Below are 17557 nucleotides of genomic sequence, written 5' to 3'. Positions count from 1 at the left end.
GAGTCCAGGGCCCCTGCCCAGCAGGGGGATAGACCTGTGGGTGGGGGATAGTGGGTGCTACACCAGGCAGGGTCCCAGTGAGCGGGCTCCTGGGCGGGACGTTAAAGGGGAAGTGGGTGTGAAGGACCCACAGTCCACAGAGCCTGGCTGTGGGTGGGGACCCCGAGGAGAGGCTGGGGGCCCAGGGCCAGGGTGCCGGCACTCAGCGCAGCTGAGAGAGTGGATGCGGGGCTCCTGGCCACACAGTGGGCCTCCCTCTGGACCCCATGGGGCCTGACCCATCACGGGCCTGTGCTCCTCCATTCCAGCTCATCATTTTCACCCCCAAGTCCCTGCTGCGGCATCCCGAGGCCAGAACCAGCTTCGACGAGATGCTCTCAGGTGGGTATGCCGGGGGTAGGGTGGTGACGGTCTCCTGCGGTCGTTGCACACACACCAGTGAACGCAACGGCCCAGAAGCCAGAGTTTGCGCTTGCGTGTTGTGCCCCCGCCCCCGTCTGCAGCCTTTGCCTGGGCGCCCCAGGCCTCCTTCAGAGGTGGCAGAGCAAGTCAGCTAAGATCTCCCCCACTCTGAGGAGGGGGGCCTGCCGTGAGACCCACAGAGACCCCAGGCCCCTGGGCCGGGCAGCTGCCTTCATCTTCAGTCGAGGTGAAGCCTCCCCAGTCTGTTTGAACCCCCCCAAACCCAGTGGCTACCACCCTGCTGCTGTGCCTGGGTCACCCGGTAGGGGCCCTGCACGTGGGTGCAGCCGTGCAGCTCATGTCCTCCTGTGTCTGGCCATTTGTGCTCCCGTCCTGCCCTGCAGGCATCACAGAGCAGGTGCCGGGACCGTTTCCGCCCTGTGGCTGTTGACCTACCCTGTCTGGGCGGTTTGCTCGAGTGGACTGTTCATCCTTTGGTGCACATGGTGTTGCTCCCACGTTCGAGCAGTTGAGAGTGACACTTCCGTGGACGTGGGTGTACAGACGCCTCTTCTGGAGTCTGCTTTCCACTCACTTGGGCCCATCCCTGAGCGGGGACCCACGTAATTCTGTTCGTGGGATTTTGAGGAACTGTTGTCCACGGCGGCCACGCCATCTCACGTTCAGCCCGCCAGAGCTCGTCTCTACACTTGTGTGACAGTGATGCTGAGCCCCCTCACGCATGTCTGCTGGCTATCTGGGCGTCCGCTTTGGACAAGCATCTGTGCGTGGTTTCACCTGAGTTTGAGTTAGGCTGTTTGCCTTGTTGAATTGTGGTTCTTGGTGTGTGGAGGTTACTAATCCAGCATCAGGTACGTCACTACGGAATAGCAATAAGCCTGACCCCCCAGGACACGCGTCTTTGTTCACTTGTGTCTTCAGTGCTTTTCAGCAGCACTTACAGTTTTTATCCCAAGTCCTCACCGTTTCCGGTTATCCCGTCGATGCTGGTGCACATGGGCTTTCTGGTTCGTGTTTGGATTAGTCGTTGTTAGTCTGCAGAAATACAACTGAGCACTGAGTATGGACATTTTTATCCTGCAACTTTGCTGGGTTGGTTTATTCTAATCTCTAGGGTTTTGGCCATCTACACACCGATTGTTTTACCTTTTCCTTTCCCAGTTCAGAGGCCTCTCATTTTCCTTTCTCCCCTCACTGGTCTGGCTGAGACTTCCAGCATGAGGTTGGGCAGGAGTGGTGGCCGTGGGCGTCCCTGTCTTCTTCCTGATCTTAGAGGAAGAGCTCTGTCACCCCCAAGTCTGGTGCTCGTGGTGGGCTTTTTGTATCTGGCCTATATTCCACAGGCAAAGTTCCTGTAGCACGATTGTGCATGTGTCATGTGTGTATCACTAAGTGAGACCCTTTTCTGGATGCCCCTTCCAGAGGGCAGTCTGGTTCTCCTGGCCGGGCCAGCGCTGGAAAGCTGAGTATGTGTTCCAGCTACGCGGAAGGCTCGGTGTTTGTACCTCGTGGGGAATCTGAGCCGAGTGAGCAGAGTTCGTTGCCCTCCTGTTGGGAGGAAGGAACCAGTGTTGCTTGCTGTCTGGGGCTGGCCTTGCCTACTATGCACTGCACACGATGTGCTTCTCAAGGCGCTCTGGGTCCGGAAGGATTCCAGGGCCCCCTCCCCCAGGCTGGTGCTCGTTCAGAGCTGGTGTTCAGAGCTGGTGTTCTCGCGTGGCTGCCCCGGGGGCCCGGCTCCTGCACGAGCAGCAGCAGTGGGCCCTGGGTGCCCTCAGCCAGGTCCTGAGAGGACCCCCGGCCGTGGGGATTCTCTTGTAGGAACCCACTTCCAGCGGGTGATCCCAGAAGACGGCCTGGCGGCTCAGAACCCAGCAAACGTCCGGAGACTTCTCTTCTGCACCGGCAAGGTGTACTATGACCTCACCCGCGAGCGGAAGGCCCGGGGCATGGCCGAGCAGGTGGCCATCACCAGGATTGAACAGGTGGGGGCAGATGGCACTGCGGTGGGGGCCAGCATCCCTCCTTGCCCGAGGCCCCATCCCCTCTGACGGGAACCCCTCATTCTGCAGTTGTCCCCGTTCCCCTTCGACCTGCTGCTGCAGGAGGTGCGCAAGTACCCCAACGCTGAGCTGGCCTGGTGCCAGGAGGAGCACAAGAACCAGGGCTACTACGACTACGTGAAGCCGCGGCTGCGCACCACCATCAGCCGTGCCAAGCCAGTGTGGTGAGCAGGGGCTGGGGGCGGCCCTGGGAACTGGCTGCCTTGGGGGCAATGGGGGCGGGGCCTGGGAGCTGGCTCAGCGGGGGCTGAGGCTCTGGGCTCACTGTGCCCCCACGGTACCCCCCCTCCCCCCCGCAGGTACGCTGGCCGGGATCCAGCCGCGGCTCCGGCCACTGGCAACAAGAAGACCCACCTGACAGAGCTGCAGCGCCTCCTGGACACGGCCTTCGACCTGGACGCCTTCAAGAACTTCTCGTAGACGCTGCCCAGGCCGCCTGAGCCGCCACCCTCCACGCCACGGCCGCCCCTCGCTTCTCCACTAAAGAATAGTGCCTCAGCGCTGTCCGCACCTCTGCTGTCCACCGCACCGCACACCCTGTCCCGCTTAACGTTAGGCTGCTATACCCCCAGTGCTTGGCCACCCCCCAGGCCAGATGCCCCCAGGCACCGCGACTTCTGTCCAGCTGAGCATCCCGCGTGGAGAGGGGCCCTTGCGGGTGTCCCAGGAGGGTCTGCCGTGCCCCGGCCCTCTCGCACTGCAGGCCCAGCCTCACACCACCCACCCCAACCCCCAGAGCGGCGGGAGAGGGCAGGCTCCACTGGGGCCCCCACTGCGTGGTGAACCGAGGCGCTGGGTGGGGCTGCGGGCGGGAGGTGGCCTGCATCTGGCCTGGCACAGAGAGGGCAGGTCCGTTCTCTGCGGCATCCACTTCTGGCCCTCGAGAGGGGCCTGGGCCACTCGTGGGGCCCGTGCACACTGCACCCACCTGGGGCCAGGCCACACCCAGGCCACAGGATGCAGGGCTCAGGGCCAGGCCAGGGCGTGGCCACTGCCTGCCCCCCGCACACACACCCGCCCCCTCAGCTCACCCTCGTGTCCCGCTTCTCCTGACGCCAACGCTGTGGAGACGGAAGTGGTCTTGTCTGGGCCGTGCCATAGCTGGTCAGGGGGTACTGGAGGTCCGGGGCCAGGGGCGGCTCCCCTCACCCATCACAGGGACAAATCTGATTTATTTATTTTGGTTAAAAAAACAAAAACAAAAATAACTGCATTGCATTTGGCTTGACCCATAAACGAAGTTACCCTCAGGCCGTCTGTGTGGTTCTGTTACCCACCCACCCCCCCCACCCCCATCCTGCCGCAGAAGCAGCCTCTCACTGCATGGCCCTGTGTCACAGGTACAGATTGTGCCCGGTGGTCCCTTCTTAGACCCCGGGCTGGTCGGCCTGCTCCCTGACGAGTTTGTGCCCCTGGACAACCTCTGCAGGGGAACCAGCCACGCGTGCAGAACCCCCGGGGCCTGGTGTCCCCTCTTGACAAGAGCCCCACCATCTTGGGCTCACAGCACACCATCCTCTGCCTCCTGGGGGGTCAGCAGGTTCCAGCACTGAGCGAGCTCAGGGAAAGGCCTGAGTGTGGACACGGGCTAATGGCCACCCCATCTTCTAGGACGCACTTGGGTCCCTTGTTCTTGAAGCCTCTTGGAATCTTTTCGTGTTGTCCCGTGTGCTCCTTGTGGCTTGGCCGTGGGTCCTCCAGCCCTGGTGTGACTGGCCACACACAGGCGGAGCTGGGTGTGGGGTCAGGACAACAGGACCAGCAGGGCGCTGCATCTGATGGAGTCGGCAGGGTGGATCAGGGTTAAAGGAGGCAAAAAATGAGAGGCAGGAGCCCCTTCCCTTCCCTTCCCTGGGGTCCCCTCTCCACTTGCTGCAGCCTGGGAGGCCTGCGGTGAAGGAATGTCGCCTCTCGATGCCGCCACCTTGTGGTTGGCGCGTAGAGCGAGAGCCGTTGGGGGGCGCTTTGACAAGGCGCTGCTTAGACCTCGCTGGGCAGCTGTCTGCTCACCCTTCGGTCGCCCCTACCTCTGCGCGAAAGAAGAGCATCCTGCCTGCTCTGACAGGGCTTTAGGGAGGGCGAGTGTGAGCATGCACCTGCTGAGGGGTGTTTCTGGACAGAGAGGCCCTTCGGACACCCGCACCAGCTTGAAACCTTGCTGTGCTGGGGGGCCTGGACCCCAGGAGGCTGCAGCCCCAGGACAGGTGACCTGGGCAAGGAGGAGGTTGGGGCGGGGGGGTGGCCCAGGTGCGGCTGACGCCTGACCCATCTTAGGCAGGTATGGGGTGAGGTGCCCACCCAACTTCTCCAGTGGAAATAGAGGGAATTGGAATCAATGTGGAACCTATTTCTGCCCTAAATTAGGTGGGGCAGTGAGCTCCGCCCTCCCCCACCCCCCACCGTCAGCTAGTATTCAGTTGGGCCCAGACCCAGCAGAATGATAGAAAATGGTCTGGGGCCACACTGCCCACACCCCCACCTCAAGCTCCCACTGTCCCTTCAGAGCCCATGTCACATAACCCCCCATCTCCCAGCCCTGACGACTTCATCACCTCAGGGTCCTTTTCCTTTTCTTTCTTTTAATGTTTATTTACTTTTGAGAAAGCAAGAGACAGTGTGAGCGGGAAAGGAGAACGAGAGGGAGACACAGAATCGGAAGCAGGCTCCAGGCTCCGAGCTGTCAGCACAGAGCCTCACGCGGGGCTCAAACCCACAAATCATGAGATCATGACCTGAGCTGAAGTTGGACGCTCAACTGACTGAGCCCCCCAGGCGCCCCATCAGGGCCCTTTTCTTAATTGAGAGGTAATTGATACATGCCGTTATAGTCCAGGTGTACAACGTGGTTCCATGTTACTAGCATCTGTACCATACATACTTACAATTAGTTTTTCTTACGACGAGAACTTTTCAAACTTACTCCCTTAGAAACTTTCAAATACGCATTAACTACAACCACTGTGCTGCGCGCTGTACCCCAGAGCTCGCTCACAGTGTAAGGAAATGTGTCCCTTGTGACCCCCTGCGCCCAGGGCCCCCCTTTCACTGCCCCAGCCTGTTAGCCCCTGTGTGCCTGGGATAACCACCCGGCCTCAAGCCCTCCCTCTCCCCGTCCCCCCATCTGCTGGGGTCAGATGGGCAGGCAGAGGCCCCGTCTCCCCAGCCCAGGGTCCCCCTGCCTTTGGTGGCCCTTGGCTTGGACACACGGCCCCAGGGTGTTCCTGCCATCTCCCTGGTCGGCTGTGGCCACCTGAGGGAGTCTCTAGGGCTGTGCTCTCCCCTCCGCGCTGGGACCTTCTTCACCTTGGGAACGAGGGGGTTCAGATTTCCTGCTGCCTCCTTGGCTCCAGATCACGATTAGCCTTAAGAACGGGGTTTGGCAGCCCCAAATAGGGACATTTATTTCTTCCTTTCCAATAGACATGGTTTTTATTCCCTTTTCTTGCCTTGTCACACAGGCCGGAGTCACGTCACCATGCTGGACGAGGGCTGTGACGGCAGATGGCTTGCTTTGCTTTCAGTCAGGGAGAAAGAGCTCAGTCTTTCAGCATTAAGTATGATGTTAGCCGCAGGTGCTTTGTAGACTTCTTTATCTGGTTAGGAAGTTCCCTTCTGTTTTTATTTTTCTGGGAGTTTTTATCCTAAATGGTGTTGAATTCTGTCAAATGCTTTACCAACAGTGATGGTCACAATCATGTGATTTTCCTTCATTAGTCTGTCATATTGGTTGGTTTTTGAACATTGAACTGTCCTTGGATCCCTGGATGAACCTCTGCTTGGTCACGATGTGTGATGTCTTTTATACATTGATAATATTTTGTTACGGACGCTCTTCCATGAGGATTCTATTCTCTATGCAGCTATCAATCTATAGCTTCTTTGAGTGCGATCTGCGTTCTTTACCAGTCTTGCTAGGGATTGGTCAACATTATTGATCTTTTCAAGAAACCAGATTTTTGTTTCATTAATTTTCTCTACTTAGCTTTTCTGTTTCTGGTTCACTGATTTATAGTCTTTATTATTTATTCCTCTACTTGCTTTGGGTTTATCTTGCTCTTCTTTTTCTAGGTTCTTGGGTGAGAGTGTAGGTTATTAAATTGAGACTTTTCTTCATCTCTAATTAATGCATTTACTTCCATAGATTTCCCTGTCAGCACTGCTGTTAGCTGTGGCTCGCAAATTTTGATATGTTGTATTTTTTCATTTTCATTGAATTTGGTACATTGAAAAAGTTTTCCCTTGAGACTCCCTCTCTAAAACATGTGTTGCTTCCTGTTCTCTTTCTGTTATTGATTGTGTTGATTCCATTGTCCCTAGAGAAAGGCACTCTATATGACTTCAGTTGTGTCAAATTCACTGAGATTTGTTTTATGGCCCATGATATGGTCCATCTTGGTGTGTGTTCCATTGGCACTTGGAAAGAATGTGCATTGGGCAAAGTGTCTCGTCAATGTCTATTAGATCCTGTTGGTTGATGGTTGTTGACTCCTTCTACATCATGATGGATTTTCTCTCTAGTTTTCCATAGTTGTTGAGAGAGCGATGGTGAAATCTTCAAGTACAGCTGTGGTTTCTCATTTTCTTCTTTCGTTCTTAGTTTTTTGTTCACTTATTTTGTAGCTTTGTTGTTTGGTACATGGACATTTAGGATTGCTGTGTCTTCTCGGTAGATTGGCCCTTTTTTCATTATGACTCCATTAATTCTCTCTACTCTGAAGTCTACTTTATCTGATGATAATAGAGCCACCTCTGCTTTTCTTTGCTTAATATCTCCAGGTATATGCATATCTTTATCTTTTTCCATTCTTTTATTTTCAACCTGCCTATAAGTTATTTTTTAAGTGAGATTCTAGTAGACAGCATGTAATATTTATCCATTCTTCCAATCTTTATCTTTTAATTGGTATATTCAGACCATTTACATTTAGTGTAATTGTTACTATGTCAGAGCTTAAGTATGCCATGTTATTTTTAATTTCTGTGTGTTCTTCCTGTTTTTAATTTCTATCCTTTTTTTCTTGCCTTTCTGTGAACTACCATGTTTTTTATAATTCCATTTTTATTTATCTGTGGTGTTTTTGACCACTGGTATTTGTCTATGGTATAGCTTCTTAGTGGTTGCTGTAGGTATGACATAATGTGTATGTTACTTATCACAGTCTATTGGAGTCATCATTTTAACAGTTCAAGTAAAGTGCAGAAAATGTATTTCCCGGGGTGCCTGGGTGGCTAGTCGGTTGAGCATCCGACTTCAGCTCAGGTCATGATCTCACAGTTTGTGGGTTCGAGCCCCACGTCGAGCTCTCTGCTGACAGCTCAGAGCCTGGAGCCTGCTTTGGATTCTGTCTTCCTCTCTCTCTCTCTGTCCCTCCCCCACTTGTGCTCTCTCTCTCTCTCAAAAATAAATTAAAATGGTAAAAAAAATTTTTTTTAGAAAATGTAGTTCCCTGTACATCCCTTTACCCTTTCCACTTAAAATATAATCGCCCTAAATATTTCCTTTGTGTACATTTAGAACCACATCAGACAGTGTTATAAGTTCTGCTTCAACCACCAAACACAATTTAGAAGACCCAGTTCTATTTTACTTAAAAACATGGTTTGCTCTCTGTGTTTTTTCCTTTCTGATGGTCAGACGTGCTTTCTTTTATCATTTCCCTTCTGTTTAGAGAACGTGTTTCAGCTATTCTTTTAGGGTAGGTCTGCCGCTGACAAATCTCTTACTTTCCCTACATCTGAGAATGTATTGGCTGCCTCTTCATTCCTTGAGGATATTTTTGCTGCTTTTGCAGTTCTTTTCTTTTAGTGTTTGGAAATGTGTCACTTCCTTCTGGCTTCCCTGGTTTCCAATGAGAAATCCTGTCACATTAATTGTCCTGCTGCATGGAACAGTGTTTCTCAGTCTTTAGTTTTTAGAAGTTTGCTTATGATATGTCTCGGCATAGGTCTCTTTGGGTTTATCCACTCTAGGACTTGCTCACCTTCTTGAAGCTGTATGTGTTTGCCTTTCGTCATATTTGGAGTGTTTTCAGACACTATTTCTTTAGGTGCTCTTCCAGCTGCCCTCTTTCTCCTCTCCTTCCAGGACGCTGATAAAAACAAATGTTAGATCCTTTGTTCTTGTCCCACAAGTCCCTGAGCTTGGTTTTGTTTCATTTTTCCAGTCAGTTTCTCTCTGTTGTTCAGACTGGGTTCATTTCTGTTGTTCTTCCTTCCAGCTGTGCCATCCTCTGCCCTCTCCATTCTGCCGGCAAGCCCACCCATTGAGTTTTTAAATTTCAGTTATGGTGTTTGTACTTGTAAATTTTCCACTTGGCTCTTCTTCATACTTTCTATTTATTGAGGCTGTTTCTTAAATTTGTTCTAAGAGTGTTCATAAGTGCGTGTTGAAGCATGTTCACGACAGCGGCTTTAAAATCTCTGTCAGATAATTCTAACATTTCTTTCATTTTGGCATTAGCATCTATTGTCTTCTTAAATATGAAGTTCATGAGACCGAGCCCCACATCAGGCTATCAGTGCAGAGCCCACTTTAGATCCTCTGCTCCCCTCTCTCTCTGCCCCTCCCCTGCTCACGGTCTCCCTCTCTCTCTCTCTCAAAAGTAAATAAACACCAGGGCGCCTGGGTGGCTCAGTTGGTTAAGCATCTGACTTCAGCTCAGGTCATGTCATGATCTCATGGTTTGTGAGTTCCAGCTCTGCATCGAGCTGACAGTGTGGATCCTGCTTGAGATTCTCTCTGTCTCCCTCTCTCTCTGCCCCCCGCTCCCGCCCTGCTCATTCTCTATAAATAAATAAATAAATAAATAAATAAATAAATAAATAAATAAATATTTTTAATTTTTTTTATGTTTTTTTAATTTATTTTTGAGACAGAGAGAGACAGAGCATGAGCAGGGGAGGGGCAGAGAGAGGGAGACACAGAATCCGAAGCAGGCTCCAGGCTCCAGGCTGTCAGCACAGAGCCCGACATGGGGCTTGAACTCACAGACCGTAAGATCATGACCTGAGCCGAAGTCGGACGCTTAACCGACTGAGCCACCCAGGCGCCCCAGTAAGTGAATATTTTTTTAAAAAAGAGACATAAATGTAAGAGCTAAAGTTATCAACTGTTAGAAGAAAACGTTAGTATAAACCTTTGTGACCCTGAATTAGGCAATGGGTTTTTTATATATGATACAAAAAGCATAAATAACAAATATATATTAGACATCATTTTAAAAATTGTAAGTCAATAGACACCATCAAGAAAGTAAAAAGGCAACTCAGAGTGAAAGAAAATATTTACACATCATCTATCTGATAAAGGACTTGTGTCTAGAATATATAAAGTATTCCTACAACTCGACAAGGCAACTAATTAAAGTATAGAAATAGGTAATGGGCACATTAAAGATGTTCAACATCATTAGTCATCAGGGAAACGCAAGTCAAAACCACAATAGGGGGCGCCTGGCTGGCACCGTTGGAAGAGCTTGTGACTCTTGGTCTCAGGGGTCATGAGTTTGAGCCCCATATTGGGCATAGAGGTTATTTAAAAAACACGTGCACACACACACACACACACACACACACACACACACACACAATGAGGGGCGCCTGGGTGGCTCAGTCGGTTGAGCGTCCAGCTTCAGCTTAGTTCATGAGCTCATGGTCTGAGTTTGAGCCCTGCGTTGGGCTCTGTGCTGACAGCTCAGAGCCTGGAGCCTGTTTCAGATTCTGTGTCTCCCTCTCTCTCTGTTCCTCCCCCACTCGTGCTCTTGCTCTCTCTCTCTCTCTCTCTCTCTCTCAAAAATAAATAAAACATTTAAAAAAATTACAAAGAAAAAAACACAATGAGATGCCACTTCACATTCACTAGTATGACTATAGTGAGTAAGACACAGGATGTGGAAAAACTGAACCCCTCGTGCACTGGTGGGAACGTAAGATACTGTGGAAGACAATCCAGTGGCGCCTCACGTGCTAAACCTAGAGTTCTCGTATGACCCACAACATGTCCACACAGAAACGTGTATATGCATTTCTCATAATAGCCAAAAGGCAGAAACAATCCAAATGCCCCTTAACTGATGGGTACAAAGGCCTGTCCATCCACGTGACAAGCAGTCCTCGGCCTCAAACAGGAGTGCGGTCTTGCAACAGCGTGGCCGAACCCAGGAACAGTAAGTGAGGCGGCCAGATAGGAAAGACCACGTGCCATGTGATACCGTAGGTAGGAAACGTCCAGAGCAGTCAAATTCAAGGGGACAAAAAGTAGACGGCTGGTTGCCAGGGGCTGGGGGAGGCTTGGGGAGTGAGCTCCCGGGAGCAGGATTTCTCCCCGGAGGATGCAGATGTCCTCAACTTGTGCCTATGGCGGCACTATTCCGAATACACATAGTGCCACCAAATTGTATACTTCAAGCGGCTGAACAGTATCTCCACTAAAATGATGTTGAGAACTGGGGTTTGGACGGTGGTGGCTGTGGGGGAGGACCTGCCAGAGGAGTGGGATCAGTGGGCCTGGGGCAGGATCCGGAGTACCACCTGTGCACATGCCGAGGCCGGAATCAAAAAGAGACAGACGAGGGTGGCAGGAGATTCGTGAAAGACAAAGCTCCAGGGCCACACGTGTCACCTCAGAGGGCAGCCCTGAGGACTGAGCCCAGGCTGGCCACAGCCCGGGGACGGTGGGGGACAGCAAGTCTGGAGAAAGTGGGGTGGCTGCAGGGAGACAGGTCCCCGAGGGCTGGCAGTCCCCGGTTTTTGGTGGGAGGCGCTGAGGGACCTGATGCAGGGGAGGAGACAGAGGAAGCAGGCCCCGCAGACACCCTAACAAAGGACCACAAACCAGGGGCCCCAAATCACAGCAGTTCATTCTCCCCAGTCTGGAGGCCGAAGTCTGAAATCAGAGTGTGCGGGGCCACACTCCCTCTGGGGCTCTGGGGTAGCACCCTTCCGGGCACCTCCAACTTCCTTGGCTGCTGGCCGCATACCTCCCGTCTCTGCCCATGGCTGCATCGCCGTTTGTGGGTCTGTCTCTAAAGTCGCCTTGTCTCTCCCTGACCCTCTCAGGACCACCTGGCTAATCCTTTCCCAGTCCTTGGTCACACCTCTTGTCCTAGGAAGTGATGTCCACAAACTCTGGGGACGAGGACATGGACATGTCTTTGGGGACCACTAATCTGCCCACTGCAAGCAGCAACCTCCAGGGAAGAGAGGACTGGGTCAGTAGCAGGTGCAGCTGGACAAGGACGCGGGTTGTGTCCCCTGTTAGTTCGATTAGCTCCTGAAATCCCGAGCAGGCCCTCTGGAGAGCGTGCAGGAAGCTGGGGACAGTGGTCTATGTCTGGCAGAGCTGGATGAATTGACCAAGAACAGGTACACTGTAGACAATGGTGGGGAAGGAAAACAGAGGCAGAGGGGGCGGGTGCCAGGCTGCATGTGCGAATGGAGACAGGTTTGAAGAGCCCAGGAGCAGACGCTTCGGGAGGATGTGGATGCCACCAGAGGTGCTACCTTGGTGGGGGTGCGTCCTGTGTCACAGGCTCTTGGGGGACACAGTGTGGACACTGCCCTTCTCTCCGCTGCCCACCCGCCCCCACTGAGGCTCAGGGCTGGAGTGTTGCCCTGTGGGCGTGGGAGCCTCCGTGGCTGGCAGAGACAGGGACGCAGCTGACTTTTGTCCTCACCTTCCAGATGTCCACCCCTTGCCGGACCCCAAGGGTCAGGGGCTTGGGAAGCAAACAGTAACAGTGAGAGTCTTGCTGGTCATGGGTCACAGGAGCCCCCAGGAGACCCTGCCTGTGCCAACGGGGCAGCCCCCGCTGAGACACAGGAACGCTGGGGTAGGTAGGTGGAGGTGGAGGCGGGTGACCCCAGGGACCCAGGAGGAGGCGGAGTCAGGCCCAGCTCTGGGTAGGGAACAAGTGCGTGTGGTCTCTGCTGCTGCCCGAGAGAGTTTACACATGGAATACAGGAAGGAGGTACACCAAAAATAATTTTTGTTAGGGGAGACGAAGTTGCAGTAAAATTTATTCTATTTGCTTATTTTTAATTTTTTACATGAATATGTATTACTTTTATGACAAAAAAATTTAAAAACTAATACAATTTGCTAAGCCTGGAGGTGGGGTCTGGGGTGAGGCCAGGGTGCCTCGGGTGGGGCGGGGCCTGAGGCTGGGGTGGAGTCTGGGGTGGGGTGGAGTCCGGATGGGGGCCCAACCCTGAGGCCCGGGGTGAGGCCTGGGTGGGGCGGGGTCTGGGTGGGGTGGAGCAGGGGCGGGGTGGGGCGGGGTCTGGGGCGGGGACCCTGAGGCCTGGGGTGAGGCTTGGATGGGGTCTGGAGTGAGGTGAGCTCTGGGGTGGGGTAGGGCCTGGGGATTGGGTGGGGTCTGGGTGGGGTGGGGTCTGGGGATGCCTGGGGTGGGGCCTGGGCCGGGTCCGAGGTCAGGCGGGGTCTGGGTGGGGTGGAACGGGGTGTGTGGTGGGCAGGGTCTGGGGATGGGGGCCGGGAGGCCTGGGTGGGGCCTGGGCGGGTTTCCTCGCCAGCACCCCTTGCAAGAAGAAAACAGGACGGTGCCCCGGGAGCAGTCCCTGAGCGCCGACCTGCCGCGTCGCAGTGACCCTGCCGTGCCGGCGCCAGGACCGGTCACCCAGCGCGGCCTGCAGCTCCTCGCCAGCGGCCAAGGACACCCTTGAGAAAAAGTTCGGTCCCCTGTCCCCGTCTCCGAGTCCCTGGGAGACACCGCCGTCCTGCGCCACCGCCCACCTCGGCAGCCCCTGCCGTCACCCCGCGAGTCTGCCGGGACTCCCGGAAGCCGCTGTGCGCGGCCCAGCGTGCCCCGAGGCTCTGGGTTCCCTGCCCTGGGCGGAGGCAGCCAGCTACAGCATCGGGGGTTTGAGGAGTGCGCGCACCACTTACAAACACGCCCTCCATCCACTTCCTGCCTGTGTCTCTCCTGCCCCCGCGCCCCGCCACGATTCTGTCACGTGCCTCCACTTCCGGCTGCACACCTCTCGGCGGGTCTCACCGGGGCCTCTAGGCCGGCCTCCGGTCCCCAGGTCCCGCCGGGGTCCCCCAGGGCCGTCCGCAGCCAAGCCCCTTCCTTCCCGCCTGTAGCCCGCGCCCAGGGAGCCCCAGCGTCGCCGCATGCCTTCCCCACCCACCCAAGGTCGCGGCGAGGGTCCCGGCCCCGGGGCCTCTGCCGGCCATTTCCCCAGGCCGATTTTCTGGAGTTTTCCGAGTCAGACCAGCGCTGGGGGCTGACCCCCGCGTGGCCTTGTCATGATTAGGTTCAGGTTAAACATTTCTGGTCGCGAGTCACACGGATGTCAGCGGCCCCGCGCCCAGCCTTGCGGACTTGGTCACTCATTTGGTTAAGGGGGTGTTTGAGCCACATCTTTATTGCAAAGTACTTTTCTACACCTGGGGAAGATCTGCTCCATGAACGGTTTTAAGAAACTATGCTGTCATCATACACAACTTTGTATCCTGGTTTTTTACTTAGCAGATTGAATTGTGAATGTCTTCTCATACAATTAAACAGCTCCAACAGCTGATTTGGGCGCTCCCTAAATTGCAGCCTGCGGGGGTACTGTACTTAATGAGCATGACTCCGGGCTTACAGATGGACGCTTGGCCACCGCACGTTTACCTGGGCTCGCTTGCTGATGTATTTTCAGCTGAGAACAATGTCTGGCAAGTAGCAGGAGCTCAGTGAAAAGTTTTGAAAGGTCGAACTCAGCTTGAATCCAGTTGTCCAATATTACAGGAATTGCCTGTGTGCAACATCCTGGCGCACAAACCTTCGCATTGATTTTAGGAGGCTCAAACATTTATGAGAAGGGAAACATTTCTGTTGATGGAGTGAAAAATAAGGCTGCAAAGTCACACGTGTGCTCAGATATGTGGAGAACCATCTGAGAGAAAATAGACCAAAAAATCAACAGGGATTAACGCTGAACATTTGGATGGTGAAAGGTTTCGATTTATTATGAAAGTTCCTCTAGGAGCACCTGAGTGGCTCAATTGGTTAAGTGTCTGACTTGGGCTCAGGTCATGATCTCACGCTCTGTGAGTTTGAGCCCCGCGTCAGGCTCTGTGCTGACAGCTCAGAGCCTGGAGCCTGCTTCGGATTCTGTCTCCCTCTCTCTCTGCCCCTCCCCCGTTTGTGCTCTGTCTCTCTCTCAAAAATAAATAAACATTAAAAAAAAAGTTCCTCTGTATTTTCTACAATCAGAATAAAATACTCGTATGCAAAGAAGTGGTAGGTTTTTTCTTTTCAAAGTCAGTTTTGCAAGTCAAGAACAGGTGAAGCTATGTGTGTTTAGCAGCCATTCATAAAGACCGAGGGCCCAAGTTAAAAAGCAAATGTAGCTTTAGGCCACACTTAGAGTATTGTGTCCCCCACTTGGTGTCACATTTAAAAAGGGCACTGCGGGGCGCCTGGGTGGTGCAGTCGGTTAAGCGTCAGACTTCAGCCAGGTCACGATCTCGTGGTCCGTGAGTTCGAGCCCCGCGTCAGGCTCTGGGCTGATGGCTCAGAGCGTGGAGCCTGTTTCCGATTCTGTGTCTCCCTCTCTCTCTGCCCCTCCCCCGTTCATGCTCTGTCTCTCTCTGTCCCAAAAATAAATAAACGTTTGAAAAAAAAATTTTTTTTAAAAAGGGCACTGCCCAGCGGAGGGAGTGGAGGGAGGGAGTGGCCTGGAGGGAGTGGCCTGTTGTATTGGCTCTGAAACACTTAAGGGATCAGTTACATGTGTCCTCCAGACCAAGATTCAGGGGCAATGAGAAGTTTCTTCTAATCCCTGAAGAGCTGTCACATACCAAAGTGAGGACTGTCATTTTATGCAGTCACAGAAGAAAAGTTTGGGGAGGGCATATTTTTCCCAGCAAATAAGGAAGACTCTTTTAACAGTTCATATGGTCAGAGATGAAAACACGATGTAGAAGGGAGTGGCCACCAAATGGCATCTCCCAGGATGAGGGGGGCAGCTGTTGCCCTGGGGAGATGACAGAGATGCCAGTCTTAGGCCCAGAGGCCTGGTACAGCCCTTCTGGCCTCCTCCAGACACCTGCCTGCAGCTCCCCCAAACCCATGGCCTCCTGGAGGCAGAAGAGGGGCAGGTCCCTTGGCGCCTGCCTCCCCCTTCATGTGGGCCAACTCTCCATAGAATCTTCCCCCATTCTATCGCACTCCCCATCCCCTGCTCTGTCCTTATTTTTCTTCCTAACCCTCTCCCTGAAGGACACATTGTTACTTGGTGAGTCACCTGCTTCTTTTTGTCCCCTCTACTGGGGCTGGAGAGTCCTTGCTGTCATGGTCACTGTCGACAGACCAGTGTTCAGAGCCCAGATGAGTGCCTGGCACAAAACAGATCCACCATTTGACAAATGGTTCTCTGAAGAAACAGAGCACCAGGGTGCCTGGGCAGCTCAGGTGGTCAGGCATCTTACTCTTGATTTGGGCTCAGGTCATGACTTCATGTTCTTGAGATCGAGCCCCACACCCAGCTCTGTGCTGACAGCACGGAGTCCACGTGGGGTTCTTCTCTGTCCCTCTCTCTTTGCCCCTCATCTGCTGGCCCACACTCTCTCTCTCTCTGTCTCTCTCAAAACAAATAAACATTTAAAAGAAGAAGAAGAAAGGGGTGCCTGGATGGCTCAGTCAGTTGAGCGTCTGACTTCGGCTCGGATCATGATCTCATGGCTCGTGGGTTCGAACCCCACACCAGGGGGGAGCCTGCTTTTGGTTCTGTGTCTCCCTCTCTCTCTGCCCCTCTCCCACTCGCACTCTGTCTTTCTTTCAAAAATGAATAAACGTTAACAAAAAAAATTGTTTTTAAATAAATAGAAGAAGAAAAACAGCACAGGGTTCAGACAGTCTAGAGGGAAGAACGTTAAAAGCCATGGCACATCCACCAAAGGATGAATAAACAAATTGCCAAACATCCATACAATGAAATATTATCAGTCTTAAAGAGGAAGGAAATTCTGGGGCACCCGACTGGATAAGTTAGTTAAGCATCTGACTGTTGGTTTTGGCTCAGGTCATGATCTCACGGTTTGTGAGTTCGAGTCCCACCCATGACAGGCTATGGCTGGGAGTGCGGAGCCTGCTTGAGACTCTCTCTCTCCCTCCTTTTCTGCCCCTCTCTGCTTGTGCTCCTCTCTCTCTCAAAATAAATTAAAACTTTAAAATAAAGAACTGCCCAGTGCATAGTAATTGTTCAAAAATACTTTTTAAAATAGCTAAGATGAGGGGCACCTGGGTGGCTCAGTCGGTTGAGTGTTCGGCTTTGGCTCAGGTCATGATCTCGCGGTGCGGCAGTTCGAGCCCCGCGTCGGGCTCTGTGCTGACAGCTCGGAGCGTGGAGCCTGCTTCGGATTCCGTGTCTCCCTCTCTCTCTGGCCCTCCCCCGATAAAAAAAGATTAATTATGAGTACTCAGGAGAACGAGGTGTCCCTAAAGCAAGGATAGGAAAAAGCGGACAACTGAAAGAGTGAGAACAGTACTTGGAAGGTAGATCAGATCAGATCAGAGGCAGATCAGAGAAGGCGCTTCATCGGCTAAAGCGCTACAGCGACCAGTCCAGCGTGGGCGGGCCCTCTTTCCCTCCAGGCCCCGCCCCTGAAGAGACCCCGTTCACCTCCCGCCTCCGCCCTTCAAGACAGGCCCTGCCCCCAGCCAGGCCCCGCCCCTCCACCGGCCCCCTCCGCCAGGCCCCGCCCCCTAGCCAGGCTATGATACACCGCTTCTGACAGGCCCAGGCCCCGCCCTCAGCCCTGCCCCCGCCATCTGACTGGCCCGGCTCTCAGCAAGGCCCCGACCCCAGCCCGGTTTTGAACCCCCTCTACCAGGCCCCGCCTCTCCTGCCGGACCCCTCCCCTCTGACAGGCCCCGCCTATCGGCAGCGCTCTCCATTCCGCTGTGCCCTCTCCACCAGGCCCCGCCCTCCAGTCTGGTTCTGACACCCCACTCCGCAAGGCCCCGCCCCTCCGGCTGGGCCCCGCCCCTCCACCGGGCCACCTCCACCAGGCCCCGCCCCCTAGCCAGGCTCTGACACCCCCCCTGACAGGCCCCGCC

The 17557-nt window shown here is 53.8% G+C and overlaps 1 protein-coding gene and 1 long non-coding RNA gene across 6 annotated transcripts in view; both read left to right on the top strand.

Annotated features, from left to right (window-relative positions):
• Positions 1-3736, top strand: part of OGDH (oxoglutarate dehydrogenase) — a 66235-nt gene extending 62499 nt beyond the window's left edge. For all 5 annotated transcript variants that reach the window (XM_086697177.1, XM_086697174.1, XM_086697178.1 and 2 more), the window contains 4 exons: positions 309-381; positions 2245-2408; positions 2496-2650; positions 2786-3736. In XM_086697177.1, coding sequence (XP_086553303.1) covers positions 309-381; positions 2245-2408; positions 2496-2650; positions 2786-2906 — 513 coding nt within the window. In that variant the 3' untranslated portion in view covers positions 2907-3736. The remainder of the gene's footprint in view (positions 1-308; positions 382-2244; positions 2409-2495; positions 2651-2785) is intronic.
• Positions 3737-12768: 9032 nt separating this feature from the next.
• Positions 12769-14210, top strand: LOC147583391 (uncharacterized). The gene is made up of 2 exons (XR_015248172.1): positions 12769-12820; positions 13091-14210. It is a non-coding gene; the product is annotated as an uncharacterized LOC147583391 (long non-coding RNA).
• The last annotated feature ends 3347 nt before the right edge of the window (positions 14211-17557 follow it).

This window comes from Puma concolor, chromosome A2 (genome assembly GCF_028749965.1).
Source record: "Puma concolor isolate L17-30 chromosome A2, mPumCon1.1.hap2, whole genome shotgun sequence".
Lineage (NCBI taxonomy): Eukaryota > Metazoa > Chordata > Mammalia > Carnivora > Felidae > Puma > Puma concolor.
The sequence above is the reverse complement of the archived record's forward strand: the minus strand, read 5'-3'. Positions and strand labels throughout refer to the sequence as shown.